A 13,333-nucleotide genomic window follows, 5' to 3' on the forward strand; every position below is an offset into this window, starting at 1 on the left:
AATGCTACTGCAAATGCCAAAAATAAAATATCTCTTTACTTTTGCCACAGTTTTTGATTCCTGCTTCCTAAAGCAAGAATCAGCAAACTTCTTTATTTTTTATTTTTTAATTAATTTTTATTGGAGTACAGTTACTTTACAATATTGTCTTACCTTCTACTGCACAGCAAAATGTATCAGCCATACATATACATATATCCCCTCCCTTTTGGATTTTCCTCCCATTCAGGACGCCACAGTGCATTAAGTAACGTTCCCTGTTCTATACAGTATGTTCCCATCAGTTGTCTATTTTATACATAGTATCAATAGTGTATATGTGTCAGTCCCAATCTCCCAATTCCTCCCACCCCACCCCTTTCCCCCTTGGTATCCATACAATTGTTCTCTACATGTGTGTTTCTATTTCTGCCTTGTAAATAAGGTCATCTATACCATTTTTCTAGATTCCACATATATGCGTTAATATACTACATTTGTTTTCTCTTTCTGACTTACTTCACTCTGTATGACAGTCGCTAGGTCCATCCACATCTCTACAAATGACCCAATTTGATTCCTTTTTATGGCTGAGTAATATTCCATTGTATATATGTACCACATCTTCTTTATCCATTCCTCTGTTGTTGGACATTTAGGTTGCTTCCATGTCCTGGCCATTGTAAATAGTTCTGCTATGAATGTTGGGGTGCATATGTCTTTTTGAATTATGGTTTTCTCTGAGTATATGCCCAATAGTGGGATTGCTGGCTCATATGGTAGTTCTATTTTTAGTTTTTTAAGGAAGCTCCATAATAGCCATGGCAATCCGAGAAGAAAAAGAAATAAAAGGAATCCAAATTGGAGAAGAAGTAAAACTGTCACTGTTTGCAGATGACATGATACTATACATAGAAAATCCTAAAGATGCAACCAGAAAACTACTAGAACTAATCAATGAATTTAGTAAAGTTGCAGGATATGAAATTAATACACAGCAAACTTCTTTTGTAAAAACAAATTTAGGCCTTGTGAGCCAACATGTCTCAGTCACAACTAGTTAACTCTGCTATTATGTGGCAAAAGCAGACATAGACATCACCTAATCAATGAGGAGCAAGGGCATTTTTTTTTTTTTTCAAAAACAGGCAGCAGGCAGAATTTGGACCTTGCTCTCCTGCTCTTGAGGCAGTCATTTATATTTCTTCTCAGTGTTTCTTCTGATATTATTTCTGTATTTCTAAATAAAATTTCTATACTGCTATTCTCTATTCATTTTAGTTTTCGAAAGTATTTACCAACTTTGTATTATGAGATAATGATTTCATTCTTTAACCGTTCTGCTAAAAATACAAGCACTTCTCCTCCCCCTATATTTGTATCACTATAATATAATATTTATATCACTCTATCACAAGCCTTTGCTTGGCTGCTTTGGTCTCTGCTTCTACTGATGTCTTTCATCATTAAAAGATTGTCATTAAATTTTGAAATAAGGTTCTATATACATATTTGGACCATGCTCATTCATTTCATTGGCAGAGTCTCCCATACCTATATTTGTAAATCTTTTATCTTTGATTGGGAGTTTTCCCACAGAAGAATTTTCTAAACTCCTGACTATAGAGATATGCTCGACTACCAGTATTCTGGATTTTGAATCTGGAATCTCTTCAACCACTCCAGAGAATGAGCCTCTAGTTTCCTGTCATGATGGACAAAGAGTCACTTCGGTGCTTGGTGTGAGGGAAGGAATCTGGGGACTTAATTTTTCTTTATAAGGACTTTGAACCAAGCTGTGCCTGCCACCCCAAGTGCTTCCAGTGTTTTGCATTCTGAGATTCTTTGGTGTGAATTATTATTTTGTTTCTTAATTTTTTAAGTTAAGTACTTACCACTTATTTTTCTAACATCTTTATTGGAGTATAATTGCTTTACAATGGTGTGTTAGTTTCTGCTTTATAACAAAGTGAATCAGCTATATATATACATATATCCCCATAGCTCCTCCCTCTTGTGTCTCCCTCCCACCCTCCCTATCCCACCCCTCTAGGTGGTCACAGAGCATGGAGCTAATCTCCCTGTGCTATGTGGCTGCTTCCCACTAGCTATCTATTTTACATTTGGTAGTATATATAAGTCCATGCCACTCTCTCACTTCGTACCAGGTTACACTTGCCCCTCCCCATGTCCTTAAATCCATTCTCTATGTGTGCATCTTTATTCCTGTCCTGCCCTTGGTTCTACAGAACAATTTATTTTTTTTTAGATTCTATATATATGTGTTAGCATATGGTATTTGTTTTTCTCTTTCTGACTTAACTTCACTCTGTATGACAGATTCTAGGTCCATCCATCTCACTACAAATAACTCAATTTCGTTTCTTTTTATGGCTGAGTAATATTCCATTGTATATATGTGCCACATCTTCTTTATCCATTCATCTGTCGATGGACACTTAGGTTGCTTCCATATCCTGGCTATTGTAAATAGAGAATCAGTGAAGACTGTGGTACATGACTCTTTTTGAATTATGGTTTTCTCAGGGTATATGCCCAGTAGTGGGATTGCTGGGTTGTACGGTAGTTCTATTTTTAGTTTTTTAAGGAACCTCCATACTGGTCTCCATAGTGGCTGTATCAATTTACATTCCCACCAACAGTGCAAGAGGGTTCCCTTTTCTCCACACCCTCTCCAGCATTTATTGTTTGTAGAGTTTTTGACTATGGCCATTCTGACTGGTGTGAGGTGATACCTTACTGTAGTTTTGATTTGCATTTCTCTAATGATCAGTGATGTTGAGCATCCTTTCATGTGTTTGTTGGCAATCTGTATATCTTCTTTGGAGAAATGTCTATTTAGGACTTCTACCCATTTTTGGATGGTGTTTTTTGTTTTTTTGATATTGAGCTGCTTGTAAATTTTGGTGATTAATCCTTTGTCAGTTGCTTCGTTTGCAAATATTTTCTTCCATTCTGAGGGTTGTCCTTTCGTCTTGTTTATGGTTTCCTTTGCTGTGCAAAATATTTTAAGTTTCATAAGGTCCCATTTGTTTATTTTAAATTTTATTTCCATTTCTCTAGCTGGTGGGTCAAAAAGGATCTTAATGTGATTTATATCACAGAGTGTTCTGCCTATGTTTTCCTCTAGGAGTTTTATAGTGTCTGGCCTTACATTTCCTTCTTTAATCCATTTTGAGTTTATTTCTGTGTATCGTGTTAGGGAGTGTTCTAATTTCATTCTTTTACATGTAGCTGTCTAGTTTTCCCAGCACCACTTATTGAAGAGGCTGTCTTTTCTCCATTGTATACTCTTGCCTCCTTTATCAAAAATAAGGTGACCATACGTGCGTGGGCTTATTGCTGGGCTTTTTATCCTATTCCATTGCTCTATATTTCTGTTTTTGTGCCAGTACCATACTGTCTTCATTACTGTAACTGTGTAGTATAGTCTGAAGCCTGGGAGACTGATTCCTCCAGCTCCGTTTTTCTTTCTCAAGATTGCTTTTGGTATTCGGGGTCCTTTGTGTTTCCATACAAATTGTGAACTTTTTTGTTCTACTTCTGTGAAAAATGCCACTGGTAGTTTGATAGGGATTGCACTGAATCTGTAGATTGCTTTGGGTAGTATAGTCATGTTCACAATGTTGATTCTTCCAATCCAAGAACATGGTGTATCTCTCCATGTGTTTGTATCATCTCTAATTTCTTTCATCACTGTCTTATAGTTTTCTGCATACAGGTCTTTTGTCTCCTTAGGTAGGATTTTTACTAGGTGTTTTATTCTTTTTGTTGCAATGGTAAATGGGAGTGTTTCCTTAATTTCTCTTTCAGATTTTTCATCATTATTGTATAGGAATGCAAGAGCATTCCTATAGGATTTCTGTGCATTAATTTTGTATCCTGCTACTTTACCAAATTCAATGATTAGCTCTAGTAGTTTTCTGGTAGCATCTTTAGGATTCTCTATGTATAGTATCATGTCATCTGCAAACAGTGACAGCTTTACTTCTTCTTTTCCGATTTGGATTCCTTTTATTTCTTTTTCTTTTCTGATTGCTGTGGCTAACACTTCCAAAACTATGTTGAATAATAGTGGTGAGAGTGGGCAACCTTGTCTTGTTCCTGATCTTAGTGGAAATGGTTTCAGTTTTTCACCATTGAGGACAATGTTGGCTGTGGGTTTGTCATATATAGCCTTTATTATGTTGAGGAAAGTTCCCTCTATGCCTACTTTCTGCAGGGCTTTTACCATAAATGGGTGTTGAATTTTGTCAAAAGCTTTCTCTGCATCTATTGAGATGATCATATGGTTTTTCTCCTTCAATTTGTTAATATGATGTATCACGTTGATTGATTTGCGTATATTGTAGAATCCTTGCATTCCTGGAATAAACCCCACTTTATCATGGTGTATGATCCTTTTAATGTGATGTTGGATTCTGTTTGCTAGTATTTTGTTGAGGATTTTTGCATCTATGTTCATCAGTGATATTGGCCTGTAGTTTTCTTTCTTTGTGACATCTTTGTCTGGTTTTGGTATCAGGGTGATGGTGGCCTCGTAGGATGAGTTGGGGAGTGTTCCTCCCTCTGCAATATTTTGGAAGAGTTTGAGAAGGATAGGTGTTAGCTCTTCTCTAAATGTTTGATAGAATTCATCTGTGAAGCCGTCTGGTCCTGGGCTTTTGTTTGTTGGAAGATTTTTAATCACAGTTTCAATTTCAGTGCTTGTGATTGGTCTGTTCATATTTTCTCTTTCTTCCTGGTTCAGTCTCGGCAGGTGGTGCATTTCTAAGAATTTGTCCATTTCTTCCAGGTTGTCCATTTTATTGGCATAATGTTGCTTGTAGTAATCTCTCATGATCCTTTGTATTTCTTCACTGTCAGTTGTTACTTCTCCTTTTTCATTTCCAGTTCTATTGATTTGAGTCTTCTCCCTTTTTTTCTTGATGAGTCTGGCTAATGGTTTATCAATTTTGTTTATCTTCTCAAAGAACCAGCTTTTAGTTTTGTTGATCTTTGCTATTTTTTTCTTCATTTCTTTTTCATTTATTTATGATCTGATCTTTATGATGTCTTTCCTTCTGCTAACTTTGGGGTTTTTTTGTTCTTCTTCCTCTAATTGCTTTAGGTGCAGGATTAGGTTGTTTATTCAAGATGTTTCCTGTTTCTTGAGGCAGGCTTGTATTGCTATAAACTTCCCTCTTAGAACTGCTTTTGCTGCATCCCATAGGTTTTTGGTCGTCGTGTCTCCATTGTCATTTGTTTCTAGGTATTTTTTGATTTCCCCTTTGATTTCTTCAGGGATCCCCTCGTTATTAAGTAGTGTATTGTGTAGCCTCCATGTGTTTGTATTTTTTACAGATCTTTTCCTGTAATTGATATCTAGTCTCATAGCGTTGTGGTCGGAAAAGATACTTGATACGATTTCAATTTTCTTAAATTTACCAAGGCTTGATTTGTGACCCAAGATATGATCTATCCTGGAGAATGTTCCATGAGCACTTGAGAAAAATGTGTATTCTGTTGTTTTTGGTTGGAATGTCCTATAAATATCAATTAAGTCCATCTTGTTTAATGTATCATTTAAAGCTTGTATTTTCTTTTATATTTTCATTTTGGATGATCTGTCCATTGGTGAAAGTGGGGTGTTAAAGTCCCCTACTATGATTGTGTTGCTGTCGATTTCCCCTTTTATGGCTGTTAGTATTTGCCTTATGTATTGAAGTGCTCCTATGTTGGGTGCATAAATATTTACAATTGTTATATCTTCTTCTTGGATTGATCCCTTGATCATTTTGTACTTTCCTTCTTTGTCTCTTGTAATAGTCTTTATTTTAAAGTCTATTTTGTCTGATATGAGAATTGCTACTCCAGCTTTCTTTTGATTTCCATTTGCATGGAATATCTTTTTCCATCCCCTCACTTTCAGTCTGTATGTGTCCCTAGGTCTGAAGTGGGTCTCTTGTAGACAGCATATATATGGGTCTTGTTTTTATATCCATTCAGCCATTCTGTGTCTTTTGGTGGGAGCATTTAATCCATTTACATTTAAGGTAATTATCGACATGTATGTTCCTATTCCCATTTTCTTAAATGTTTTGGGTTTTTTATTGTAGGTGTTTTCCTTCTCTTGTGTTTCTTGCCTAGAGAAGTTCTTTTAACATTTGTTGTAAAGCTGGTTTGGTGGTGCTGAACTCTCTCAGCTTTTGCTTGTCTGTAAAGGTTTTAATTTCTCCATCAAATCTGAATGAGATTCTTGCTCGGTAGAGTAATCTTGGCTGTAGGTTTTTCTCCTTCATCACTTTAAATATGTTCTGCCACTCCCTTCTGGCTTGCAGAGTTTCTGCTGAAAGATCAGCTGTTAACCTTATGGGGATTCCCTTGTGTGTTATTTGTTGTTTTTCCCTTGCTGCTTTTAATATGTTTTCTTTATATTTAATTTTTGATAGTTTGATTAATATGTGTCTTGGCGTGTTTCTCCTTGGATTTATCCTGTATGGGACTCTCTGTGCTTCCAGGACTTGATTTCCTTTCCCATCTTAGGGAAGTTTTCAACTATAATCTCTTCAAATATTTTCTCAGTCCCTTTCTTTTTCTCTTCTTCTGGGACCCCTATAATTCGAATGTTGGTGTGTTTAATGTTGTCCCAGAGGCCTCTGAGACTGTCCTCAGTTCTTTTCATTCTTTTTTCTTTATTCTGCTCTGCAGTAGTTATTTCCACTATTTTATATTCCAGGTCACTTATCCGTTCTTCTGCCTCAGTTATTCTGCTATTGATCCCATCTAGATTATTTTTAATTTCATTTATTGTGTTTTTCATCGTTGCTTGGTTCCTCTTTAGTTCTTCTAGGTCCTTGTTAAATGTTTCTTGCATTTTGTCTATTCTATTTCCAAGATTTTGGATCATCTTTACTATCATTATTCTGAATTCTTTTTCAGGTAGACTGCCTATCTCCTCTTCATTTGTTAGGTCTGGTGTGTTTGTACCTTGCTTCTTCATTCGCTGTGTGTTTTTCTGTCTTCCCATTTTGCTTATCTTACTGTGTTTGGGGTCTCCTTTTTGCAGGCTGCAGGTTCATAGTTTCTGTTGTTTTTGGTATCTGTCCCCAGTGGCTAAGGTTCGTTCAGTGGGTTGTGTAGGCTTCCTGGTGGAGGGAACTAGTGCCTGTGTTCTGGTGGATGAGGCTGGATCTTGTCTTTCTGTTGGGCAGGATCACGTCCAGTGGTGTGTTTTGGGGTGTCTGTGGCCTTACTATGACTTTAGGCAGCCTCTCTGCTAATGGATGGGGCTGTGTTCCTGTCTCGCTAGTTGTTTGGCATAGGGTGTCCAGCACTGTAGCTTGCTGGTCGTTGAGTGAAGCTGGGTCTTGGTGTTGAGATGGAGATCTCTGGGAGATTTTTGCCTTTTGGTATTACGTGGAGCTGGGAGGTCTCTTGTGGACCAGTGTCCTGAAGTTGGCTCTCCCACCTCAGAGGCACAGCCCTGATGCCTGGCTGGAGCACCAAGAGCCTTTCATCCACACGGCTCAGAATAAAAGGGAGAGAAAATAGAAAGAAAAAAAAAGAAAGAGGATAAAATAATGTAAGATAAAATAAAATAAAGTTATTAAAATAAAAAAATAAAAAATAATTAAGATAAAAAAATTTTTTTAAGTAAAAATAAACCAAAACAAAACAAAAAAACGGACGGACAGAACCCTAGGACAAATGGTGAAAGCAAAGCTATACAGACAATATCTCCCACAGAAGCATACACATACACACTCACAAAAAGAGGAAAAGGGGAAAAAATAATATATCTTGCTCCCAAAGTGCACCTCCTCAATTTGGGACGATTCGTTGTCTATTCAGGTATTCCACAGATGCAGGTACATCAAGTTGTTTGTGGAGCTTTAATCCGCTGCTTCTGAGGCTGCTGGGAGAAATTTCACTTTCTCTTCTTTGTTCACACAGCTCCCGGGGTTCAGCTTTGGATTTGGACCTGCCTCTGTGTGTAGGTCGCCTGAGGGCATCTGTTCTTTGCTCAGACAGGACGGGGTTAAGGGAGCAGCTGATTCAGGGGATCTGGCTCACTCAGGCCGGGGGGAGGGAGGGGTACGGATGCGGGGTGAGCCTGCAGCGGCAGAGGCCGGCATGACGTTGCACCAGCCTGAGGTGCTCTGTGCGTTCTCCCAGGGAAGTTGTCCCTGGATCACGGGACCCTGGCCGTGGAGGGCTGCACAGGCTCCTGGGAGGGGCGGTGTGGATAGTGACCTGTGTTCGCACACAGGCTTCTTGGTGGCGGCACCAGCAGCCTTAGTGTTTCATGCCCGTCTCTGGGGTCCGCGCTGATAGCCGCGGCTTACGCCCATCTCTGGAGCTAATTTAGGCGGCGCTCTGAATCCCCTCTCCTTGTGCACCACGAAACAAAGAGGGAAGAAAAAGTCTCTTGTCTCTTCGGCAGCTCCAGACCTTTTCCTGGACTCCCTCCTGGCTAGCCATGGTGCACTAACCCCTTCAGGCTGTGTTCACGCCGCCAACCCCAGTCCTCTCCCTGCGATCCGACTGAAGCCCGAGCTTCAGCTCCCAGCCCCCGCCCACCCCCGGGGGTGAGCAGACAAGCCTCTCGGGCTGGTGAGTGCTGCTCGGCACCGAGCCTCTGTGCGGGAATCTCTCTGCTTTGCCCTCCGCACCCCTGTTGCTGCACTCTCCTCCGGGGCTCTGAAGCTTCCCCCCTCCACCACCCGCAGTCTCCGCCCGCGACGGGGCTTCCTAGTGTGTGGAAACCTTTCCTCTTTCACAGCTCCCTCCCACTGATGCAGGTCCCATCCCTAGTCTTTTGTCTCTGTTGTTTCTTTTTTCTTTTACCCTACCCAGGTACGTGGGGAGTTTCTTGCCTTTTGGGAGGTCTGACGTCTTCTGCCAGCTTCAGTGGGTGTTCTATAGGAGCAGTTCCACGTGTAGATGTATTTCTGATGTATCTGTGGGGAGGAAGGTGATCTCCGCATCTTAGTCTTCCACCATCTTCTCCTCCACCTCCCAGATTGATTTTTAAATCAATATCAAAAAAGAGTAATCATCTTGCCTAAGCTCACAGAACCAATGGGGAACTGGGTTTCAGTCTCAGGTATATCTATCTGGAAAGTCCATGATATTATTCTCTTGAGTCAGTGGACTTGGTTCAAATTCTAGCTCTATTACTAACTATTATGTAATTTTAATTTACTTAATGTCAATACCACTTGTCTCATCCATAAATAAGAGGTAATAAATAGTCCCTGTCTCAAAAAGTTCATTATCCTCAAAACAAGTGAGATAATGCATCAGGTATCAGCTTGGGGTGAGGTCCAGGCATCTCTGGTACTTAAAAGCTACCCAGGTGATTCTAATACACAGAACACTGAAACTATGAGTGCTTAACTTAGAATTTGGTGCATGGAAAGACTCAGAAGTTGTTAGTTATTTTTATAGTTATTGCTGTTACCATTACCTCATGGATACAGTTTCGTCTGATGTATTTTGAGTAAATAACTGACAAATAACTAGAAAATATAGAAAGCCAAGATTTCCTGCACTGCTTACTTCCAAATACCTTTGATTCTCACAACCACATGCTGTCTTGCTAAGTAAGCTAGAAAACATTTTTTAAAAATGCACAGGTGGAGATTAATAAAAGACTGTGTTCAGGAATTCTCTGGCAGTCCAGTGGTTAGGACTCGGCACTTTCACTACCAGGGTCCGGGTTCGATCCCTGGTTGGGAAACTAAGAACTAAGATCCCGCAAGACATGCAACCAAAGGGGAAAAAACAAAAAAAAAAAGGCATACTTATTGTCCAGACACTTACGTTTTAAGTCCTAGCTCTACCAGTTAATAGTTCTGGGATCTGGGGGTGGGGGATAAGCCAGTTAGCCTTTATTAGATTCAATTTCCTCATGTCTAAAACTGGGGTAAAATAAACAACTTTTGTTTATGGATAGAGAAGCTAAATAATATAGCATATTTTAAACACCTGAGAAAATTTCTGGTACGTATTAGGATATGAATGATCAATAAATATTCCACTTTTTCATTTCTTTATTCCACCTTCACATACACACATTATTTCTGTATTAGATTTCCCCCTGCATTTAGCATTAGTCTAGATCCTGAAAGTGCACCACAGCTTCCGGGTTCACTGGAAATGGATCTGACACCTGGAATCTCAGAAGAAAAAAGGGGGATTAAGCCCTGTGAGTTTCAAAGGCCATTTGTCCCCTTGATATTGATTTTCTTAAAACAGACAGTAGCCAAGACCCTGGCAGAAGTAATTGAACTGACAACAGGCAGGTCCAGGTTATTAATAATGGAATAGTCTTGGACATTCTTGATGACTTAATTTAATGACTGAAAGGAGTTCTGAAACTGAAATGCCTGGAGATGGGGTCAATGGCTAGGTCTCTGAGGAGAAAGGAAAACATGAGTTATTCCTAAGAATTTATTTCATAGAACAAAGCATTTTATGGTAGTCCCAAATATGAGGCCAGAGGAAATGGTTTTGATTTTCTATTTTTAAAGGAAAATGAAATTTAAAGGCTTGAAAAATTGCCACTATATTTATATTTATTTTTGCCTTTATTTTGGAAAACAGACTTGGTTAGAGTTATGGAATTTGAACCTTAGTGAGTAACTCAAGGGTAGAGATCTTGGATATCTTAACTTTTTTATCCCTTGGGTTCAACTATCAATTCTCCATCTTTTAATTGCATGGCTCAAGACAAGTTAGTTAACTGAACCTCAGTTTCCACATCTGTAAAATGGAAATGTTAATCTTTTTATTATAATTATAAGAAAATATTTAAAAAATTTTAAGTGTATAAAATTTCTGGCACTTGACATTAATACCTCACACAATAAACATTTGTTCAATGAAATAATACATGAATTTTGATGCTTCTGTCTTCCACTGCCTCTGGCTAGAAAAGCCAGCCTATGCTTAACCTCTTGCAAGCTTTTCATTTTCTATGACTATTCAGGCTGCCCTTGCCCTGAACATCATCCTCTCTCCTTTGGACTATTTCAGTGGTAATTTAATGTCTTTTAAACCCAGTTCTCTTTTCTTTCCCAATCTCTCCTCCCCACTTGTGACAAAGCTGTCTATTGAAACAAAGACCTGATCTCTTTTAACTATACTACCCTTCTGGAAGGGTTTTAGTCATCTAAAACATTCCACTCCCCCATTTTAAAGGTGAGAACCAGAGAGGGAAGGAACTCACCCAAGTGTCTGTGCTCCTATAAATTGATACTGAGATTAGGGTTGAGCTCAGTACTCCTGGCCCCTAGCAGAAGATAACAAAGGGGGAGCAGACATATATCCTTTAGTTCTAATCAAAGGGGTGCTGAGCAGTTACAAATTTTTTAGTTTCAATTTTGCACTAAGTTGTTATCTTTCGTTTTGTTGAACTTCAAACACACTACTGTTACTGTAATGATAATATTATTCATTTCCATGGAAATTCTAGGTAAGCCTAGAAAGAGGGCACAATTAATAATGGTAACTAAAACTTATATAACTTTCACTATGCACCAAGCATAGTTCCAAACACTGTACGCTTATTAAATTATTTAGTTCTCATCAGTAATTCTAGGTACCATTATTATCCCAATTTTTCAGATGAGGAAACTGAGGCACAGAAAGATTTAGTAGCTTGGCAAAGTCACGCATTGAGAGTGGTAGAGTGGGATTAAAACTCAGGCTTCCAGGTTCTAGAGTCTGTGTTCTTAAGCTGGCAGAAAGATATTGAATTTCTGTGAGCGCCATTTATCCTCACTATGTTGGCAGTTAGTCCATATTGTTTCCTATAACCCTGCTTATTACTTCCAGTCCTAATTATCAGGAAGTGGCAACTTGAATAGCATAGTCTTCTGATAAACTTTTCCCTCTTTCTTTTTCAGAGAGTCATTTTCAACATTGTTAACTTCAGCAAAACTAAAAGTCTTTATAGAGATGGGATGGCCCCTATGGTGAAATCTACCAGCAGACCAAAATGGTAAGTGACCCACAGAATGGAACCTCCTTCTGACTGGGGAATTTGACCCAGGGCTCAAGTTTATCTGCTGTATGGCTAGGGCTTAGTCTCACTGGCACTAAGAAGAGTTAGATGAGTTTCTGGATGGCCATTATCTGGGCTCTAGGTAGTGCTCTTTGAGAATGTTGGAATAGAAAACATGGTCCCATGTTTGGAGTCACTAGCATTCTATTATGCAGGAAGGTACAGTCTGTTATTTGATAAACTCCCTGTCCTGTTTGCCTTTTATCATGATATATTTGGAAGCATAATTAAAGTTCATTCCATTCCTTTCTTTTCTAACCTGGGCATACATATTGTACGGTAACCTAGGAGGACATCAGGAGCTACAGTTTAGAAGATATCCCTTGGTTTGCTTGTTTGTTGTGGTGTTTTGTATAGATGTTGTGTGGGTTTCTTGGATGTTAAAGTTCTGTTTGTCACATTGCTATAGTGTGGATGAGGACAGTTGTGTAGGATTACTTAATAATAGTAATGATGATGATGATGATAATGTTAATAATAACTACTGTCACTTACTGAGAGAGCCCTCTCTTTGGCAGATGTTTAATATTTGCTGTTACTAGTCTCACAAAATTTTTGCAAGGGAGATTTTAAATATCCCTATATTCAGATGAAGAAATTGAGGCTAGGATAGGTTAAGTACTTTCTCATGACCATAGATAGTAAGGGGAGGAGCCTGTGTTATTGTTATCCCACACTGACATTCAAACCAATTAATTTCTTCATCCATTCATTCGTGTATTCATTCAACATTGATTGCACCAAAATGAGAGTCTTTAAAGACAGAAACCAAGTGTTATTCATCTGTCACACAGTAGATGTTAAATGAATGCTTTTGAATTGAACTGAATTCATGATGAGAATTTACATGTAAAGTGCCTGGCACTTGCTTAGTGCTCAATAAATGTCATCTATTATTGATAGTTTATGTAGAATACTATACAAATTCCAGGAATTGTTAATATTATTCTAGCTTTGATACCTGTTCAAATATTAATGACTAGTGAGAAGATCATCTCCAAGTACCTATATTTATAGAAAGCTAGCAATTCATAAATATTGAATTGTGCTTTTATGTAGAAAAGATACTTGGCAATTTTCTATAAATGCTGGGCTGAGAAGCTCAGGTTTGTAAAAGTGTAGGCATTTGATGATGATAGTCAAAACCCTTTATTAAACGATAAAAATATCTTCCTGGGCCTGTTTTTTACTTTACTAAATCAAGTTAACTATACTGCTGTTCCTCAGTTTCCTTTTGACATTGGGATGTGAACAAGGGGTAGGCCTTTGCTTTGAGTCTCT

At 38.5% G+C, this 13,333-nt stretch overlaps 1 protein-coding gene across 1 annotated transcript in view; it reads left to right on the plus strand.

Annotated features, from left to right (window-relative positions):
* The window catches only part of AGBL4 (AGBL carboxypeptidase 4), a 1,392,661-nt gene that overhangs the window by 643,224 nt on the left and 736,104 nt on the right, over window positions 1-13,333 (plus strand). Inside the window, exon 4 of the mRNA XM_082372119.1 lies at window positions 11,895-11,989. Within this exon, the coding sequence (XP_082228245.1) occupies window positions 11,895-11,989 (95 nt within the window). The remainder of the gene's footprint in view (window positions 1-11,894; window positions 11,990-13,333) is intronic.

Source organism: Balaenoptera borealis, assembly GCF_965194805.1.
Source record: "Balaenoptera borealis genome assembly, chromosome: 1".
Taxonomy (NCBI): domain Eukaryota; kingdom Metazoa; phylum Chordata; class Mammalia; order Artiodactyla; family Balaenopteridae; genus Balaenoptera; species Balaenoptera borealis.